Below are 22684 nucleotides of genomic sequence, written 5' to 3' on the forward strand. Positions count from 1 at the left end.
TATTTCTCTAATATGTAAGTGCATCTATTGTATATTCATGATTATTTAACCTTTATCTAGCAACCAAAAAAGGCTATTTTTATTTGACTCTCTTTATGTAAGATCTCATTTCCGAAAACATAGGTCGAGAATACAAGTTTTCTTCCAAGATTTGAATCCGTTATTGTATCAAAAGCTATACAAGAACTAAAGTTTTTTGACAAATTTCCAAGGAATAGAAAATTCAAGACCATACAATAATAAAAATGTTTAATATAATTCGAGTACAAGCTAAGGACACATGATATGTCGTTTATATATAATATATTCTTTTATAATTTGTCAGTTGTACTTATATTATGCACTCAAGAGCATTGAGAATGTCGCACATAAATGTGTACACATTATTACACCCATATTACTCACGTAGTGACTGTGTCATGCCACCTCGCGAGTCAAGAGTGCGACGTGCATGATACTCCATAATTACTTAATTAGTCGTTTCCAATCATTGTCCCTAAACACAATCCAAGTTTTCAACTATATATTGGTTACAACTATAAACACAAACAAAGAGTTTCAACATTGTCTAATGAGCTGTTGATGTGTGCAAGCTTGGTGTTTACTAGCTGATCAAATGTATGGAGTTGCTTTTGACTTTCTGTTTGCACAAAACTTCAAAAAGAGCACTACACATTATGGTGACACTTTATAAACATTCAAGAAATAAAACAGCATATTATTTCTCTTTTTCAAGTTTTTTACCCCATAAATAAATATAATTAATTACGATTATCAAAATTCTGAATTTCTGATTGAGGCACTGTTGGTAAAATGATTGAATTGTCGCGTAACAAACACATAAGCTAAAAGTGATTTGACTTCCCTTTTTCAGTTTTTCTTATGTTTGGAAATTGCTTTTGCAACTAAAATACATTACCATGAAAATAAAATGATTAACTCTTTTCCCAAAAGGCAGAGAGCTAACTTAGACCTGTTTAATTTTTCTAATATTTGGTTTGGTCCACACATATTTAGGGGTAACACGCCTCATTCAAAATTACATGATTGATGAGTTTGATAAAAATCACTTTGTCCTAAACCTTTGAAATCAATTGCAGTTAATTACTTGTTTAATCAACTAAATAAGAGTAAAAGAACAATAGCCACATATGTCTTTTTATAAAGATGTTGGATAAAATAAGTGTTAGCTTTCTTACAAAAATATACCCTTTATTTATATTATTAAATGACGGAGTGAAGATTAATTTAAAAACTTACAAAAAAGTCAAAAAAAGAAATTTTCATTTAATCGATTCATTCATAATCATTATTGATTTTAGCTAGAACAATATATCATTATTGACAACAAATCTATATTTCATAATGTAAAACTACCATCACAAGCAATGACAATCAAAAGATCATAAAACAACATTATTATTGCACCTTTTTCTTTGTGTATTTTTGCTACCCCCTCCTTTATATAACCTCCCATAATCACTCCTCATGCAAAAAAACCTCTTACTCCCACTTTCTCTCAACCCTTTCATCTTTCAACACTTTCACCTTATTATTATTATCACAAATGTCTCAAATCGACATAAAATCACCAAAACATTGCGCAAAAAAAGGTTTCAACTTCAACTTCCTTAACAAAAAACTCTTCAAAATCCTCTCTACACTAGTATTCTCCATCCTTTCATTCATACTTCTCATTTGGTTCATCCTCCACCCTGCAAAACCTCAGTTCATCATCCAAGAAATCGACGTCTACCAGCTTAACTTCTCATCCCCTCACATCCTAAACTCCTCCATCGAGATCACCTTAGAAGCTCGAAACCCTAACAAAAGAGTTGGAATTTACTACGACGAGCTACAAGCTTATGCTTCTTACAAAGGGCAACAAATAACTCTACATACACCAATCCCTCCTTATTACCAAGGACAACAAGATAGTAACTTGATATCGGCTTCACTCGTTGGTAACGGCCTCCCCGTGTCCCCTTCACTTGGCTATGAAGTAGGCCGTGATCATGCTTTAGGGAAGATGATACTAGTGTTCAAGTTTGATGGAAGGATTCGATGGAAGGTTGCGAGTTGGGTTTCAGGAAGTTATCGTATAAATGTTAATTGTGTGACTATTTTACCTCTTACACCGCTTAATCCTACAGGTTTTTTGAGTTCTAAGCAGGGGACTCAATGTTCTACTGACATATAGAATTGTAGATCCGATTCAGTATATTTATACCATTAGCTAAGAATCTTAGTTATGAGATTCAAGTATAAAATCAAAGTATCTTCTTAGTTTGTTTTTATTCTTATTCCTTTTCTTTATTTTTGTGTAGTGAATATGATAATGACTGATATAGATAGAACTAGATGTAAGCCCGTGCGATTATATATATTAGATTAGCAAAATGAACAGAAAGATTAAATATAGATTATAGGAATTTAGTATTAGTAGATTACTTAAAGTTATCTTCTTTTCCTTATTACTTTACTTATCGAATAATATTATACTTCTTCCGTTTTCTAGTAATTGCTATAATTTTCAGATTTAAAAGTTTCATATTAATAGTTATGTTTCTTTTGTTTATAAATTTTGTATGTATTACTCTCTTATTCTTTAATATGTTTGTCTTCTCGATATGTAGCAACTAATAGAAAACGAAGGTTATAAAAGAGGATCAATCAATCGAAGGATGAGAAGATACTGTCTCCTGATATGATTTTGATTGATTAAATTCAAGCAAAGAGAAAAGAAGGGATAAAAACAGGTCACAAAATGAGATTCCAAAGAGAAGAAAAGTGCAAAAATACAAAAGACCAAGAAATAGTGAAATCTTTGCTACTAAGGAATCTTTGTAAGCACAGCACCTAGTGTACTCACCCTATCAGAGTCTCAGTCTCTCATGCAGAGCAACTAGCTACTGGGCCCCTGTGTCTCTAGAGATAAATCAGGGTGAAATCGGCACTCAGGTCAAGTTAAGCTCGGGGTAGGTAGCTATGTTAAATCTTCGCCTACGTAACTCTGACTCTTCATTTCAACCAATTAAAGTTTGAGATTATGAATATAATATTATACAATAATGAAAGGATAATTCGAGTAGAACGTTTCCAAATTAAACTATAACTTTTATATTTAGAGTAAAAATGGATGGGCATGAAAAGAAGAGCAAGGATTAATAAGGCTAATCTTTTTACCTTACTAGACCCATCAATATATAGCATATTCATGTGTAGACATTTAATATTAGCTAAATTATAGGAGTTATAATGCATTTGCCACCCCCTTAGAGCAATTGGCAAAAAAACTACTAACCAAAATCTGATGCGCAATTGTCTACTTTTCTTTCTTTTGTCTTTTATACCCAATCATTTGTGTGGTAGAAAAACTGAAAAAGACTCCATCATATCTTATCTCAAGGGTATTGTGATGGTCTCAAATTCCAAGAAAAGAAAAAAAAAAAAAACAATTGTATCAAGATCAACCTAGGATAGCACAATGTAATTGTATCAAGATAAAAGTAATAAATTCACTTAATATCCTTGAAATAAAAACCCTTTCTTATCATAGTAACTCATAGTTGATCTTAAGGATTGATCAAACCAATTCAATTTCATATTTTTGGTAGTAAGTTGAATTTGTGTATGCAGTTACTAGTTATGGTGGTTTAGAACAACAAAATCACGCATTTTTTAAGACCAGCTTATACTGTATCTTAATTTAACATCCTAAAACATAGCAACAAGTTACAAAATATCTGATTAATAAACCTAAAAGATAGTTAAACTATGAATCCTCAAGCCAAATATTTTTGTAGCTCCAATTATTATCGCACAATAGCAAGACACCATGATAAAAACTACTACATACTACTTTGCACATCATTACCTCCATTATGGCCTAAAGATAGTAGTAAAGCTTGCTTTTTACTCTTAAAGCAATCACCTATTGTGGTAGGAAGGGTTTGAGCAAAAATAAGATGTTAAGAGTGCCTAAAACTTAGCAATAATGTAACAAAATGTCCTTATCCTCCTTTCCCCATACACTAACTTGGGTTAAAGCAGTCTTTTTCCTTCAAGTTTTATCTTTGAGCAATGGCACGTCCCTCTCCACACTGAAGCTAAGGCCGTTACGACACGTCCTGACTCCTGAGCTCAACATCAGTGTTATCACCTTTAGCAGTCATAGTGAGCAGTTAGTGATGGTAAAAATCATAAAAGGTCAGGGAAGAATGTTCCTTAATAGATTCTGAATAATAAGGGTTGGTTGTACAAGATCTTAAAAATATAGGTAAGGCTGATGAAAAAAGATTATAGAACAGTCATGTACTGAAGAGTTTGATTAGAAACTGTGATGCATTTAGTAAATGTTCCTAAGATATTCCCTGCTAGTATATGCAACTACATATATGTTCTGTTCCAACTTAAGGATTGAAACCAATGTAAACTAGTTTGCGACAATTATACTAAGGGCCTATTCTCATTGACTGAACTGAACTGAACTGAATTGAGTTAAACTGAACTAAACTGAGCTGAACTGAATTGAAATGAATATTTTATAAGAGAAGGAAATTAGGAGCTGAACTGAATTGAGCTGAGCTGAGCTGAACTGAACTGAACTAAATTTCAACGTATGAGAACAGGCCCTTAATGGAGGTGCTATGTTAAATAATTGACACCGTAAGGTGCAAGTATGTCAAACATCAAATTAAACTATATGGCAAAATAAACCTAAAATATGATAGGCAAAGTATTCATTGGAAAAACAAGATAGGTTCAAAAGAAAAAAAAATTAAACAAATAAAATAAGTTTTAATAATATTAAAATCATGCACTGTATAAGTTTTTTTTTTTTTTTTTTTTTTTTTTTTGACAAGATGCACTGTAGTTTAGATAAATATAAGGATACATTTACAAATACTATTTGCGGGCCTCAAAATAAGGAAAAATGTTGCCAATTTACAAGTATATTTCCGAGAAGATGCCTCCCTCCCAACCCCACTTCTGAAAATTTCTTGAGTTTTTTCTTGCCCCATAATTTGGAGAAAGTGTGAATCTATCCAAGTACCAATAGTCACATTATTGGCAGCTGGAACTAAATACCGTAGAAAAAGCATATGCAAGTGAACAAAAATGAATAGCAGAAAGTATAACAGAGCTATGCATATATACAAGTGAACAAAATTGCATTTTTCTGTGATCGGAAATTTTTGCAGTAAATCAAAATGGTTTATATTTCAAGGACAGAGCAGTACATTACTTTTTTTATAACACCGTTCATGTTCAGAAATTGAAAAACACAATATTAACACAGAAGTTGTGTTAGTAAAAACCAGGCTAATTGTCCTGCAATTAATTAGGCAACTAACAGGGTAAGAAGTACATGTCAAAAATAGTGCTCTTACTAACAATTTCCTTGTCAATTTAAGACATTTTGCATCTAGTCCAATTAGTTAGGCAAATAGACCAATAACATACAGTTGATACAGAATTTATAGCTTGACTCAGACTTTCCAAGCATACTCTTAAGACTTAAGACAATTTCCTCCAACTTGCTTCCTTCCAGACATGAACTTCAAACCCCAGGATTTTCTTTGCATTGACCTCATTGAGTCCAACATCTATATAAATCGCTACTCGTCGAATGCTAAACTCACAACCTAAACACTGCCTGCATATATCTAAAACAGACATGGCAGCCAGAGTAACTGTTGATAAGTATTAGGTGACTCGTACTTCGTAGCTTTGTCCGCCCGATCGGGCGGACATTGCCCGGTCTGACCGGGCGGTGGGGGTTGGATACGTTGAAGCATTCGTATGGAGTTTTCTTCTCGCGCCCGATCGGGCAGACCTTGCCCGGTCTGACCGGGCGGAGAAGGAAAAATGCGGAGACGCGGATTTTACGATTTAAAGTTATCTTTTATGTTATCTTTTTGCCCAAGTATCTTTTATTTTAGGGATTAATATAAAACCTCCCTAATATTAGTATAAGGGTTAAGAGAGAGAGAGTGAGAGCCGTTCTTGAGAAATACAAGAATCATCTTTGTAATCTTTGCAGTTTATAGTGAAATCATTCGATCTCGGTGCCCGTGGACGTAGCTATCACATCGATAGTGAACCACGTAAATTCTTGGTGTTGTTCTTATTGTTTGCATTGAATTTCTTTATTGTTTTCTTGTTTGTTTTCGACCTTTGCTTCCGCTGTCGCACAACAATTGGTATCAGAGCTCAGGTTCAATCCTTGGAGAGTTTCTTGAAGATAACAATGGCAGGAGATTCAACAATAAGAATTGAGAAGTTTACCGGGAAAAATAGTTTCGGGCTATGGCAAATTAAGATGAAGGCTCTGTTAAAACAACAGCAGATATGGCGTCCGTTGGCTCCAAAGAGTACTACTTCGGAGTCAGGAGACGGACCGACTGACTCGCAGTTAGAAGTTATGGAAGAGAAGGCACACTCTACCATATTACTTAGTCTTGATGATCAAATCATCACGGAGGTGGCTGATCAGGAAACGGCGGCTGGATTGTGGCTGAAGCTGGAGTCATTGTATATGACTAAGTCGTTGACCAACAAATTATTACTGAAACAGCGGTTGTTTAGCCTCCGGATGCAGTCAGGTACTTCCTTACGGGAACATCTAGAAAAACTTAACTCTATTTTGCTTGATTTACGTAATTTAGATGTTAAAATTGATGATGAGGATGCTGCGTTGATTTTACTTGTATCTCTACCGTCTAGCTTTGAGAATTTTGTAGAGTCTTTTGTTGTTGGTAAGGATTCTATAACCTTAGAAGAAGTGAAGGCAGCACTTCATACTAGGGAACTCAGAATGAAAGCTACGAGTGATAATGGGGATAATGGTAGTGGGTTGTTTGTTAAGTCCGGAAAGTCTAAAAAGAATAAGGGGTTTAACAAGGGGAACAATGCTGGGTCGGGTGCTGGAAACGGCAAGGATGGATCTAGTAAAACTACTACTAAAACATGTTATTACTGTAAAGAACCGGGTCACTTTAGGAATAATTGTCCGGTGAGGAAAAACAAGTCCCAGGCTGCTGTAGTTGAAGAGAAACCGAATGAGAGCTATAATTCAGAGGAAGATTTAGCATTAGTCAGTTCTGCTAGGTCTGATGATTTATCTGATAACTGGGTTCTAGATTCAGGGTGTTCGTTCCATATGTGTCCACGTCGAGATTGGTTTGATACATATGAACCTCGCAATGGGGGCATGGTTATAGTCGGTAACAATGCTCCATGTAAGGTCACAGGTATTGGTTCCATGAGGTTGAGGACTGTTGATGGGCGGAGGTTAACTTTGACTAATGTACGGCATGTTCCTGCTTTAGGAAAGAATCTGATTTCATTGGGTACCCTGGATGACTTGGGGTACAATGGTGTGTTTTCAGATGGGGAGTTGTGTATTTTCAGAGGTTCTGAGTTGGTACTTAAGGGTATCAAAAGGAACACCCTCTATGTTTTTGAGGGTGTTACACTGCCTAGTTCTGCGGTTTGCGCATCTGTATCTCACCAGGAGATGACTAAGATTTGGCACATGAGGCTTGGTCATATGGGGGAGAAGGGGATGCAGCTATTGTCCAAGAGGGGTCTTCTATCCGGGGTCAAGGTTGCCAACCTTGAATTTTGTGAGCATTGTGTGTTTGGTAAGAAACACAGGTCAAAGTTCAGCAAGGGTGCTCACATTACTGATGCAGTGCTCGATTACATCCATTCAGATTGCTGGGGTCCATCTAGAGTTGAAGGTATGGGAGGTTACCACTATTTTGTGTCATTTGTTGATGACAAGTCCCGATACACATGGCTTAGGTTGCTTAAGTCAAAGGATGAGGCCTTCAAAGTTTTCAAGCAATGGAAAGCTTTGGTGGAAAATCGACAAGGAAGGAAGATCAAGAAGCTACGAACGGACAATGGGCTAGAGTTTTGCAAAGACGAGTTTAATCAGTTCTGTGCAGATGAGGGTATAGGTCGGCATCATACTGTCAGGAAGACACCACAGCAGAACGGTGTAGCAGAACGGGTTAATCAGACACTGCTAGAGAGAGTTCGATGCATGCTCTCTAATGCAGGGCTTGGGAGGAGGTACTGGAGTGAAGCTGTGTTAACAGCTTGTTATGTCATTAATAGGGGTCCTCATTCTGGAATTGATTCCAAAATTCCGTTTGAGATCTGGAGTGGTAAGTTGCCTAATTTTTCGAATTTGAAGATTTTTGGTTGTGTTGCTTATTATCATGTTATTGAGGGTAAGCTGGATCCACGAGCCAAGAAGGGGTGTTTTGTTGGGTACGGGGATGGTGTGAAGGGGTTTAGAATTTTTTCACCTTCGGAGGGTCGGGTCATTCTTAGTAGGGATGTTACTTTCGATGAAAACACCATGTATTCAATTAAAAATGCAGAGATTTCAGATTTGAGAAGGGAAGGAGACAATTTATTACAGACAGATGGGGTACTTGAGGTACATCAGTCTACCATTGCTGATTTACCTCGGGTACAATATATTGATGATGATGCTGATGTTCCAGTGCCGGGTACTCCTGAACCTGAGATTACTCCTACTCATTCTAACTCTGGGGATGAGGTGGAGCAATCTAATCAGGGGTCATCTAGTCAACCTGACACCATTCTTGAGATGCCTAAACGAGTTATCAAGAAGCCTGTTAGATTGATTGAAGAGATGGAGGGAAGAAATTGCTGTGTTGATGCGATGACAGGTTATGCATTGAGTGTAGCTGATGATGTAGAGTCATTTGAACCTGCCACATATAAACAAGCAATTAGTTGTAGTGAGTCTGCGCAATGGCTTGCCGCAATGGGTGAAGAGATGCAGTCTCTTTACAAGAACAGAGTGTGGGAACTGGTAAAGGTACCGGAAGGGAGGAAGCTTGTGGGTTGTAAATGGATTTACAAGAAGAAAGAAGGGTTGTCGGAAACTGAGCAAATACGTTTTAAGGCTAGGCTAGTTGCTAAGGGGTTCAGTCAGGTAGAAGGGGTTGATTTTGTTGAGATATTCTCACCTGTGGTTCGACATACTTCTATCCGTGTGTTATTGTCAATTGTAGCACATTTTGATCTTGAGCTGGAGCAGTTGGATGTTAAAACGGCTTTCCTTCATGGCGATTTGGAGGAGGAGATTCTGATGAAGCAGCCCGAAGGATTCGAAAATCCTGGAAAGGAACACTATGCCTGCAGATTGCTAAAGTCATTGTATGGACTTAAGCAATCCCCCCGACAGTGGTACAAAAGGTTTGATTCTTTTATGGTTTCACAAGGTTTTGACAGGAATTCATATGATTGCTGTGTGTATCATAGTAAGCTGGATAATGGTTCCATGATTTATCTTTTGTTATATGTTGATGACATGTTGGTTGCCACAAAGAATAAATCTGATATTGCTAGATTAAAGGAGATGCTTAACTCGGAGTTTGACATGAAAGACTTGGGTGCAGCTAGGAAGATTTTGGGTATGGAGATCTACAGGGATCGGGCTAGAGGTAAGCTTTTCTTGACTCAGAAAAGCTACATTGAAAAGATTTTGTCTCGTTTTGGGATGGAAAAATCGAAGCCTATAAGTACGCCAACTACTGTTAGTTGTAAGTTGTCTTTGTCTATGTCACCTCAATCAGAGGAGGAGTTGTCTTATATGTCTAGAGTTCCATATGCAAACGCGGTTGGTTGTTTGATGTATGCTATGGTCTGTACTAGGCCGGATATTGCGCATGCTGTTAGTGTTGTAAGCAGGTTTATGGCTCGACCTGGGAGGGAACACTGGCAAGGGGTGAAAAGGATTTTTCGCTACCTGAGAGGGACAACTGATATTGGTCTTGTGTACGGGAATGGTAGGGAATGCTTGGTCACTGGGTACAGTGATTCTGATTATGCAGCTGATGTGGATACCAGGAGGTCTGTGACTGGTTATGTGTTCACTTTGGGTGGTTCTGTGGTTAGTTGGAAGTCTACATTGCAGTCATCAGTTACGTTGTCAACTACTGAAGCTGAGTATATGGCTTTAACTTCTGCAGCTAAGGAGTCTATTTGGCTCAAAGGCCTAGTAGGTGAACTGGGTATTGCACAGGATTTTGCTACAGTGTATTGTGATAGTCTAAGTGCGATTTGCTTAGCTAAAGATCAAGTACACCATGATCGGACGAAGCACATTGATGTCAGGTATCATTTCTTACGTACTGACAAGAGGATTAAGGTGAAGAAGATTGGGACTGCTGACAACCCGGCTGATTTCTTCACTAAGCCTGTTCCGTTTAGCAAGTTTAAACATTGCTTAGACTTGCTAAATATTGATTACTACGTGATGTAGTAGGCCCTGAGGGGCGAAGTTGGGGAGCTCCTGGTGTAGGTGTGTTGGCCTTAAGGTGGAGCTTGCCCGGGGCTTGTGATGCAGGTGGAGCATTATGAGTTGTTATACTTGGAGACGAGTATGTGATGGGTCTTGGTTGAAGACTTATCGGGATGTATGGCTTATGCATGAGTCTTGCATCGGGTTTGGCTTGAGATGTTTTTCACTATGTCTTGATGGGGTCGTTTGCTGACTACGAGTTCTCGTCAAGGTGGAGATTGTTGATAAGTATTAGGTGACTCGTACTTCGTAGCTTTGTCCGCCCGATCGGGCGGACATTGCCCGGTCTGACCGGGCGGTGGGGGTTGGATACGTTGAAGCATTCGTATGGAGTTTTCTTCTCGCGCCCGATCGGGCAGACCTTGCCCGGTCTGACCGGGCGGAGAAGGAAAAATGCGGAGACGCGGATTTTACGATTTAAAGTTATCTTTTATGTTATCTTTTTGCCCAAGTATCTTTTATTTTAGGGATTAATATAAAACCTCCCTAATATTAGTATAAGGGTTAAGAGAGAGAGAGTGAGAGCCGTTCTTGAGAAATACAAGAATCATCTTTGTAATCTTTGCAGTTTATAGTGAAATCATTCGATCTCGGTGCCCGTGGACGTAGCTATCACATCGATAGTGAACCACGTAAATTCTTGGTGTTGTTCTTATTGTTTGCATTGAATTTCTTTATTGTTTTCTTGTTTGTTTTCGACCTTTGCTTCCGCTGTCGCACAACAATTGGTATCAGAGCTCAGGTTCAATCCTTGGAGAGTTTCTTGAAGATAACAATGGCAGGAGATTCAACAATAAGAATTGAGAAGTTTACCGGGAAAAATAGTTTCGGGCTATGGCAAATTAAGATGAAGGCTCTGTTAAAACAACAGCAGATATGGCGTCCGTTGGCTCCAAAGAGTACTACTTCGGAGTCAGGAGACGGACCGACTGACTCGCAGTTAGAAGTTATGGAAGAGAAGGCACACTCTACCATATTACTTAGTCTTGATGATCAAATCATCACGGAGGTGGCTGATCAGGAAACGGCGGCTGGATTGTGGCTGAAGCTGGAGTCATTGTATATGACTAAGTCGTTGACCAACAAATTATTACTGAAACAGCGGTTGTTTAGCCTCCGGATGCAGTCAGGTACTTCCTTACGGGAACATCTAGAAAAACTTAACTCTATTTTGCTTGATTTACGTAATTTAGATGTTAAAATTGATGATGAGGATGCTGCGTTGATTTTACTTGTATCTCTACCGTCTAGCTTTGAGAATTTTGTAGAGTCTTTTGTTGTTGGTAAGGATTCTATAACCTTAGAAGAAGTGAAGGCAGCACTTCATACTAGGGAACTCAGAATGAAAGCTACGAGTGATAATGGGGATAATGGTAGTGGGTTGTTTGTTAAGTCCGGAAAGTCTAAAAAGAATAAGGGGTTTAACAAGGGGAACAATGCTGGGTCGGGTGCTGGAAACGGCAAGGATGGATCTAGTAAAACTACTACTAAAACATGTTATTACTGTAAAGAACCGGGTCACTTTAGGAATAATTGTCCGGTGAGGAAAAACAAGTCCCAGGCTGCTGTAGTTGAAGAGAAACCGAATGAGAGCTATAATTCAGAGGAAGATTTAGCATTAGTCAGTTCTGCTAGGTCTGATGATTTATCTGATAACTGGGTTCTAGATTCAGGGTGTTCGTTCCATATGTGTCCACGTCGAGATTGGTTTGATACATATGAACCTCGCAATGGGGGCATGGTTATAGTCGGTAACAATGCTCCATGTAAGGTCACAGGTATTGGTTCCATGAGGTTGAGGACTGTTGATGGGCGGAGGTTAACTTTGACTAATGTACGGCATGTTCCTGCTTTAGGAAAGAATCTGATTTCATTGGGTACCCTGGATGACTTGGGGTACAATGGTGTGTTTTCAGATGGGGAGTTGTGTATTTTCAGAGGTTCTGAGTTGGTACTTAAGGGTATCAAAAGGAACACCCTCTATGTTTTTGAGGGTGTTACACTGCCTAGTTCTGCGGTTTGCGCATCTGTATCTCACCAGGAGATGACTAAGATTTGGCACATGAGGCTTGGTCATATGGGGGAGAAGGGGATGCAGCTATTGTCCAAGAGGGGTCTTCTATCCGGGGTCAAGGTTGCCAACCTTGAATTTTGTGAGCATTGTGTGTTTGGTAAGAAACACAGGTCAAAGTTCAGCAAGGGTGCTCACATTACTGATGCAGTGCTCGATTACATCCATTCAGATTGCTGGGGTCCATCTAGAGTTGAAGGTATGGGAGGTTACCACTATTTTGTGTCATTTGTTGATGACAAGTCCCGATACACATGGCTTAGGTTGCTTAAGTCAAAGGATGAGGCCTTCAAAGTTTTCAAGCAATGGAAAGCTTTGGTGGAAAATCGACAAGGAAGGAAGATCAAGAAGCTACGAACGGACAATGGGCTAGAGTTTTGCAAAGACGAGTTTAATCAGTTCTGTGCAGATGAGGGTATAGGTCGGCATCATACTGTCAGGAAGACACCACAGCAGAACGGTGTAGCAGAACGGGTTAATCAGACACTGCTAGAGAGAGTTCGATGCATGCTCTCTAATGCAGGGCTTGGGAGGAGGTACTGGAGTGAAGCTGTGTTAACAGCTTGTTATGTCATTAATAGGGGTCCTCATTCTGGAATTGATTCCAAAATTCCGTTTGAGATCTGGAGTGGTAAGTTGCCTAATTTTTCGAATTTGAAGATTTTTGGTTGTGTTGCTTATTATCATGTTATTGAGGGTAAGCTGGATCCACGAGCCAAGAAGGGGTGTTTTGTTGGGTACGGGGATGGTGTGAAGGGGTTTAGAATTTTTTCACCTTCGGAGGGTCGGGTCATTCTTAGTAGGGATGTTACTTTCGATGAAAACACCATGTATTCAATTAAAAATGCAGAGATTTCAGATTTGAGAAGGGAAGGAGACAATTTATTACAGACAGATGGGGTACTTGAGGTACATCAGTCTACCATTGCTGATTTACCTCGGGTACAATATATTGATGATGATGCTGATGTTCCAGTGCCGGGTACTCCTGAACCTGAGATTACTCCTACTCATTCTAACTCTGGGGATGAGGTGGAGCAATCTAATCAGGGGTCATCTAGTCAACCTGACACCATTCTTGAGATGCCTAAACGAGTTATCAAGAAGCCTGTTAGATTGATTGAAGAGATGGAGGGAAGAAATTGCTGTGTTGATGCGATGACAGGTTATGCATTGAGTGTAGCTGATGATGTAGAGTCATTTGAACCTGCCACATATAAACAAGCAATTAGTTGTAGTGAGTCTGCGCAATGGCTTGCCGCAATGGGTGAAGAGATGCAGTCTCTTTACAAGAACAGAGTGTGGGAACTGGTAAAGGTACCGGAAGGGAGGAAGCTTGTGGGTTGTAAATGGATTTACAAGAAGAAAGAAGGGTTGTCGGAAACTGAGCAAATACGTTTTAAGGCTAGGCTAGTTGCTAAGGGGTTCAGTCAGGTAGAAGGGGTTGATTTTGTTGAGATATTCTCACCTGTGGTTCGACATACTTCTATCCGTGTGTTATTGTCAATTGTAGCACATTTTGATCTTGAGCTGGAGCAGTTGGATGTTAAAACGGCTTTCCTTCATGGCGATTTGGAGGAGGAGATTCTGATGAAGCAGCCCGAAGGATTCGAAAATCCTGGAAAGGAACACTATGCCTGCAGATTGCTAAAGTCATTGTATGGACTTAAGCAATCCCCCCGACAGTGGTACAAAAGGTTTGATTCTTTTATGGTTTCACAAGGTTTTGACAGGAATTCATATGATTGCTGTGTGTATCATAGTAAGCTGGATAATGGTTCCATGATTTATCTTTTGTTATATGTTGATGACATGTTGGTTGCCACAAAGAATAAATCTGATATTGCTAGATTAAAGGAGATGCTTAACTCGGAGTTTGACATGAAAGACTTGGGTGCAGCTAGGAAGATTTTGGGTATGGAGATCTACAGGGATCGGGCTAGAGGTAAGCTTTTCTTGACTCAGAAAAGCTACATTGAAAAGATTTTGTCTCGTTTTGGGATGGAAAAATCGAAGCCTATAAGTACGCCAACTACTGTTAGTTGTAAGTTGTCTTTGTCTATGTCACCTCAATCAGAGGAGGAGTTGTCTTATATGTCTAGAGTTCCATATGCAAACGCGGTTGGTTGTTTGATGTATGCTATGGTCTGTACTAGGCCGGATATTGCGCATGCTGTTAGTGTTGTAAGCAGGTTTATGGCTCGACCTGGGAGGGAACACTGGCAAGGGGTGAAAAGGATTTTTCGCTACCTGAGAGGGACAACTGATATTGGTCTTGTGTACGGGAATGGTAGGGAATGCTTGGTCACTGGGTACAGTGATTCTGATTATGCAGCTGATGTGGATACCAGGAGGTCTGTGACTGGTTATGTGTTCACTTTGGGTGGTTCTGTGGTTAGTTGGAAGTCTACATTGCAGTCATCAGTTACGTTGTCAACTACTGAAGCTGAGTATATGGCTTTAACTTCTGCAGCTAAGGAGTCTATTTGGCTCAAAGGCCTAGTAGGTGAACTGGGTATTGCACAGGATTTTGCTACAGTGTATTGTGATAGTCTAAGTGCGATTTGCTTAGCTAAAGATCAAGTACACCATGATCGGACGAAGCACATTGATGTCAGGTATCATTTCTTACGTACTGACAAGAGGATTAAGGTGAAGAAGATTGGGACTGCTGACAACCCGGCTGATTTCTTCACTAAGCCTGTTCCGTTTAGCAAGTTTAAACATTGCTTAGACTTGCTAAATATTGATTACTACGTGATGTAGTAGGCCCTGAGGGGCGAAGTTGGGGAGCTCCTGGTGTAGGTGTGTTGGCCTTAAGGTGGAGCTTGCCCGGGGCTTGTGATGCAGGTGGAGCATTATGAGTTGTTATACTTGGAGACGAGTATGTGATGGGTCTTGGTTGAAGACTTATCGGGATGTATGGCTTATGCATGAGTCTTGCATCGGGTTTGGCTTGAGATGTTTTTCACTATGTCTTGATGGGGTCGTTTGCTGACTACGAGTTCTCGTCAAGGTGGAGATTGTTGATAAGTATTAGGTGACTCGTACTTCGTAGCTTTGTCCGCCCGATCGGGCGGACATTGCCCGGTCTGACCGGGCGGTGGGGGTTGGATACGTTGAAGCATTCGTATGGAGTTTTCTTCTCGCGCCCGATCGGGCAGACCTTGCCCGGTCTGACCGGGCGGAGAAGGAAAAATGCGGAGACGCGGATTTTACGATTTAAAGTTATCTTTTATGTTATCTTTTTGCCCAAGTATCTTTTATTTTAGGGATTAATATAAAACCTCCCTAATATTAGTATAAGGGTTAAGAGAGAGAGAGTGAGAGCCGTTCTTGAGAAATACAAGAATCATCTTTGTAATCTTTGCAGTTTATAGTGAAATCATTCGATCTCGGTGCCCGTGGACGTAGCTATCACATCGATAGTGAACCACGTAAATTCTTGGTGTTGTTCTTATTGTTTGCATTGAATTTCTTTATTGTTTTCTTGTTTGTTTTCGACCTTTGCTTCCGCTGTCGCACAACAGTAACATCAGTTTTGTTCCTAATTTCTCTCTTAATCTTTGCTTCATTCAAGTCCTCCCATGGCGCCCAAATAGCCATATATTGGGGCCAAAATGGCGACGAAGGAAGTCTCGCTGACACATGTAGCTCCGGAAACTATGGTACTGTGATCCTAGCTTTCCTAGCTACCTTTGGGAATGGACAAACCCCGGTCCTTAACCTAGCCGGGCATTGTGACCCTCCTACAAATTGTAACAGTCTAAGCAATGACATCAAAGCATGCCAACAGGCAAACATCAAGGTGCTCCTTTCCATAGGTGGTGGGGCTGGAAGCTATTCACTATCCTCAACCGATGATGCAAACCAGGTCGCCGATTACCTCTGAAACACTTATCTAGGGGGGCAATCTGACTCTAGACCCTTAGGGGATGCGGTTCTGGATGGTATTGATTTCGATATCGAATCTGGTGACAGCAGTCACTGGGATGATCTAGCTAGAGCTTTATCAGGTCACAGCAATGACCAGAAAAAGGTTTACTTATCAGCAGCTCCTCAATGTCCCTTCCCAGATGCCAGCTTAAGCACTGCCATAAACACAGGCCTATTCGACTACGTATGGGTTCAGTTCTACAACAATCCCCCTTGTCAATATAATAACAACATTGATAACCTCGTGAATGCGTGGAAGCAATGGACATCAGTTCAAGCAAAGCAGGTCTTCCTCAGACTACCAGCATCCACTGATGCTGCCGGCAGCGGCTTCATTCCTTCAGATGTTCTTACATCTCAAGTCCTACCCGCTATCAAGGGTTCCAATAACTATGGAGGAGCCATGTTATGGTCTAAGGCGTATGACAAAGACTACAGCAATGCTATTAAAGGCAGTGTTTAAGTTGAACCACTATTGTTCCCATGTTCTAGATAATATCAAAAATAAACAAGATTATAATATATACCTCATGTAATCATCTTAGTTTTTATATATAACACAGAAACTTGTAATACTCATATATGGCGTATTTTGTTGTTCTATTTGAGTTGTTTTTTTCTACTTTGCAGTGACAATCAGTCCATTGTATCACTGTAAAAAGTAAATGAAACCAATCAGCCCTTTTTAAATCATATCTAATCATCCTTAGACAACGCTAAGCTACAAATCTAGGTTAACCAACCTCAAAGGTTTCACATAAATGAAACCTTAAATCATTTAATTCCAATGTGGCCTATAGTATAAGAATGAAACTTGCTTCACTCTAAAAGCAATAACATATTTTGGTGCAAAGGATTTATGCAAGAACAAGATGGTTAAGAGTGCCTAGATTATGGCAATAATCAAACATGACATTCCTCTCTTTTTTCCATGCATTATCACATCAACTGACTATGGTAAAATCTTTTCTTCATTAACTTCAAGGTTTTGAGGTATGGCGTGTCCCTCTCAGCATTGTAGCTGAGGCCGTAACCGGTTACCAAACTTCCCACACTTAACAGCAGTGTTGTAACCTTCAGTAGTCACAGTGAAGGTCACGAATCAAACCCAGGAAACAATATTCCTTAGCAATTCTCTGTAGATAAATGCAACTACTTATTCATCGGCCGAAACCTCTAAAATTTCTCAAAAGCCGTGGATATTAGTCTTTAATTTTGGAATTTTTTGACTTTTTTCACCCGAAAATAAAAATTGTTGAAATTTTTACCATGACCCCTAATATCCTCCGGGAGTCCAATTGGTTGGATGGAACCATCCAATTTGCCTTCAAACGACCAATTTACCGTTTTACAACTTGCACCGATTTCATTAACTCAAGTCTACCACGAACATTAATGACAACATATAATGATCATATATGGTTCCAAATGGCATTATATGACCCCGAAATGTATCCCCTAAAATCTCAACGTTTTTCGACACCAGGACCCGAAACATTCCAAATTTCTCAAAAAGCGTGGATATTAGCCTTCAAGTTTGGAAATTTTTTACTTATTTTCACTTGGATATAAAAATTTCCAAAATGTTTACCATGGTCCCTAATACCCTCTGGAAGTCCAATTGGTGGGTGGAACCATCCAATTTGTCTTTAAACGACCAATTTACCGGTTTACCACTTGCACCGATTTCATTAACTCAAGCCTACCACGAACATTTATGACAACAAATAATGATCATATATGGTTCCAAACGACATTATATGACTACGAGATATATCCCCTAAAATTTCAAGACTTTTCGACACCAGGCCCCTAAATCTCCAAAAATTCTCAAAAAGTGTGGATATTAGTCTTCAATTTTGGAATTTTGTTACTTTTTTTCGCCCAGATACAAAAATTGTCGAAATGTTTACCATGGTCCCTAATACCCTCCGGAAGTCCAATTGGGTGGGTGGAACCATCCAATTTGTCTTCAAACGATCAATTTACCGGTTTACAACTTGCACCGATTTCATTAACTCAAACCTACCACAAACATTTATGACAATAAATAATGATCAAATATGGTTCCAAACGGCATTATATGACCCCGAGATATATCCCCTAGAATTTCAAGACTTTTCGACACCGGGCCTCGAAAACTCAAAAATTTCTCAAAAATTGTGGATATTAGCCTTCAATTTTGGAATTTTTTTTACTTTTTTTCGCCCGAAAATAAAAATTGCCGAAATGTTTACCATCGTCCCTTATATCCTCCGGGAGTCCAATTGGGTGGGTGGAACCATCCAATTTGCCTTTAAACGGCCAATTTATTGGTTTACAACTTGCGCCGATTTCATTAACTCAAGTCTATCACAAACATTTATGACTGCATATAATGATTATTATGATTCCAAACGGCATTATATGATCCTGAGCTGTATCCCTTAAATTTTCGAGGCTTTTCGACACCGAACCTCAAAATCTCCAAAATTATTTCTCAAAAAAATGGATATTAAGACTTCAATTTTGGAATTTTTCGAATTTTTTTCGCCCAGAAATATAAATTGCCGAAATGTTTACCATGGTCCCTAATATCTTTCGGGAGTCCAACTGGGTGGGTGGAACCATCCAATTTTCCTTTAAACGGCCAATTTACCAGTTTACAACTTGAACCGATTTCATTAACTCAAGCCTACCACGAAAATTTATGACAACAAATAATGATCATATATGGTTCCAAACAGCATTATATGACTCCGAGATATATCCCCTATAATTTCAAGACTTTTCGACACCGAGCCTTGAAACCTCCAAAATTTCTCAAAAAGCGTGGACATTAACCTTTAATTTTGGAAATTTTTGACTTTTTTTCGCCCGAAAATAAAAATTGCCAAAATGTTTACCATGGTACTTAATAGTTAATATCCTCCGATAGTCCAATTGGGTGGGTGGAACCATCCAATTTGCCTTCAAACGGCCAATTTACCGATTTACAACTTGCACCAATTTCATTAACTCAAACCTACCACGAACATTTATGACAACAAATAATGATCATATATGGTTCCAAACGACATTATATGACCCAGAGATATATTCCCTAGAATCTCAAGGTTTTTCGATACCGGGCCCCGAAACCTCCAAAATTTCTAAAAAAACGTGGTTATTAGCCTTTATTTTTGGAATTTTTAGACTTTTATGGCCCAAACAAAATAATTGTCGAAATGTTTACCATGGTCCCTAATACCCTTCGGGAGTCCAATTGGGTGGGTGCAACCATCCAATTTGCGTTTAAACAACCTATTTACCGATTTATAACTTACACCGATTTCATTAAATCAAGCCTACCACGAACATTTATGACAACGTATAATGATCATATATGGTTCCAAACGTCATTATATGACCCCGACATGTATTCCCTAAAATCTTAAGAATTTTCGACATCGTGCCCCGAAACCTCCAAAATTTTCAAAAAGCGTGGATATAAGATTTCAATTTTGGAATATTTTGACTTTTTTCGGCCGGAAATAAAAATTGCTGAAATTTTTACCATGGTCCCTAATACCCTCCGGGAGTCCAATTGGGTGGGTTAAACTATCCAATTTGCCTTTAAACAATCAATTTATCGGTTTACAACTTGCATCGATTTCATTAAATCAAGCCTACCATGAATGTTTATGACAACATATAATGATCATAAATGGCTCCAAACGACATTATATGACCCCGACATGAATCACCTAGAATTTAAAGACTTTTCGACACCGGGCCCCGAATCATAAAAATTTCTCAAAAAGCGTGGATACTAGCCTTCAATTTTGTAATTTTTGACTTTTTTTCGTCCTGAAATAAAAATTGCCAAAATGTTTACCATGATCCCTAATACCGTTCGAGTTTCCCAATGGGTGGGTGGAACCATCCAATTTGTCTTTAAACGACCAATTTACCTGTTTACAACTTGTACCGATTTCATTAACACAAGTTTACCACAAACATTTATGACAACAAATAATGATCATATATGGTTCCAAACGGCATTATATGACCCCGAAATGTATCCCCTAAAATTTCAAAACTTTTCGATACCGAGCTCTGAAGTCTCCAAAATTTCTCAAAAAACGTAGATAATAGTCTTTAATTTTGAAATTTTTTGACTTTTTCGCCTAAAAATAAAAATTGCCAAATGTTTACCATGGTCCTTAATATCATTCGGAAGTCCAATTGGGTTGGTGGAACCATCCAATTTCCCTTTAAACGACCAATTTACCGGTTCACCAACTTGCATGGATTTCATTAATTCAAGCATATTGTAAACATTTATGACAACATATAATGATCATATATGTTTTCAAACGGTATTATATGATCCCGATATGTATCCCCTAAAATATCAAGACTTTTCTACACTAGTCCTCGAAACCTCCAAAATTTTTCATAAAACGTGGATATTAGCCTTCAATTTACGAAATTTTTTATTTTTTTCGTACGGAAATAGAAATTGCCGAAAATGTTTATCATGGTCCCTAATACATTCCAAGAGTCCAATATGGTGGGTGCAACCATCCAATTTGCCTTTAAACGGCCTATTTACCGGTTTATAACTTGCACCGATTTCATTAAATAAAGCCTACCACGAACATTTATGACAACATATAATGATCATATAAGGTTCCAAACGTCATTATATGACCCCCGAGATGTATTCCCTATAATCTCAAGGCTTTTCGACACTGGGCCCCGAAATCTCTAAAATTTCTCAAAAAACGTGGATATTAACCTTCAATTTATGAATTTTTTGACCTTTTTTTTCCCGGAAATGAAAATTGCCAAAATGTTTACCATGGTCCTTAATACTCTAGGGTGTGTGGAACCATCTAATTTGCTTTTAAGCGGACAATCTACCGGTTTACAACTTGCATCGATTTACCGGTTTACAACGGCCAATTTAATTAACTTGCACCTAAGGGTGCTAATTGAGTTGAGCAGCTCGCGAGCAACTCGTACTCGACTCGAATTCAACTCGACTCGAGATGTTAACGAGCACGCGTTGAGCAAGCTCTAACTTGACTCGATAAGATCGTGAGCAACTCGATAATATATTATTAATATAGAATTTGCAAACAAAGTTTTTTTTTTTTTTTTTTTTTTTTTGAGGCCTGCAAACAAAGTTACTATCTTTAAACAAATTTGACACTTATTAAGTCTTAATTTATATTATTAAAAAAAAAGAGTAAATTTTCAATAATATCTATATATAATAAGGAAAACGATATAAATTGAACAAAAAAAAAATAAGGGCATATAGTATAAGAAGGACCAAAATTTTAACGAGCAGATTGTGAGCAACTCGACTAGACTCGAAACTTTAACGAGCACGAGGTGAGCAGGTTTTATTTGCTCGAAACTTTAGCGAGCACGAGTTGAGCACATATAAAAAGTTTTCGAGTCGAGTCAAGCACCCCACAGCTCGTGATAGACTCGCTCGATAAGCACCCCTACTTGCACCGAACCCGACTTGAACCGAAATTGATCCTAACCCGTTTTAACCCGTCAAAACCCGAATTTAACCCGACTTGTTACTAACCTGACCTGAATTCAGCCCGACTCATTCCTAACCTGACCCAAATTTAACCCAATCTGTTAGAAATCCAACCCGAAATCAACCTGACTTGTTATTGACCTAACTCAAATTGAACCCGATTGTTATTAACCCGACCCGGATTTTCCCAGACCTATTACTTACCCAACCAAAAAATTCAACCCGATCTGTTACTTACCTGACTCGAAATTAACACGACTTGTTATTGACTCGACCTAAATTCAACCCAAATTGTTCCTGACCCGATTTCAAATCACCTTAAATGCAATTTAGACCATCTTATTATTGTTGATCAAAGCATTTTGTCTAGGAAGACCAAGTTGGTCCAAGCCAGTTAGCCAACAAAAGAAAGGAGCATCATTCTCAAATTTAAGAGTTAAATATAGTATCAAAGTATATATAAGAGACTATAGTTCCCTAGTATATTGTCATATATATTATAGTCAAAGGAAATAATTAGCTTGATAAAAATGATAATTATCTATTTATAGTTAGTTGAACCCGAATATGACCTGACTTAGAAATGACCCGACTTGATTGTAACCTGCAAATTATTGACTTGAACATAACCCGACTTAAATTCGAGAATGATCCGACTTGGAAATAACCCAACTTGATTATAACCTGCAAATTATTGACTTGAACCGAACCCGGCTTGAACCCGAAAATGACCTGACTTGAATATGACCCGACCTAATTATAATCCGCAAATTATTGACTTAAACCGAACCCGACTCAC

The 22684-nt window shown here is 38.6% G+C and overlaps 1 protein-coding gene and 1 pseudogene across 1 annotated transcript; both read left to right on the plus strand.

Moving 5' to 3' along the window:
• Window positions 1-1333: 1333 nt before the first annotated feature.
• On the plus strand, window positions 1334-3091 carry LOC110692911 (NDR1/HIN1-like protein 1). Its single transcript, XM_021869987.1, has one exon. It carries the CDS (start codon window positions 1568-1570, stop codon window positions 2198-2200), a length of 633 nt encoding a protein of 210 aa, XP_021725679.1. The 5' UTR covers window positions 1334-1567; the 3' UTR covers window positions 2201-3091.
• LOC110693087 lies at window positions 2339-16824 on the plus strand (annotated as a pseudogene).
• Window positions 16825-22684: the final 5860 nt, after the last annotated feature.

The sequence above is a fragment of the Chenopodium quinoa genome, unplaced genomic scaffold (genome assembly GCF_001683475.1).
Source record: "Chenopodium quinoa cultivar QQ74 unplaced genomic scaffold, ASM168347v1, whole genome shotgun sequence".
NCBI lineage: Eukaryota > Viridiplantae > Streptophyta > Magnoliopsida > Caryophyllales > Amaranthaceae > Chenopodium > Chenopodium quinoa.

Coding starts and splice junctions, on each gene's coding strand:
- LOC110692911 (XM_021869987.1), top strand. CDS start 1,568: ATGTCTCAAATCGACATAAAATCACCAAAACATTGCGCAAAAAAAGGT.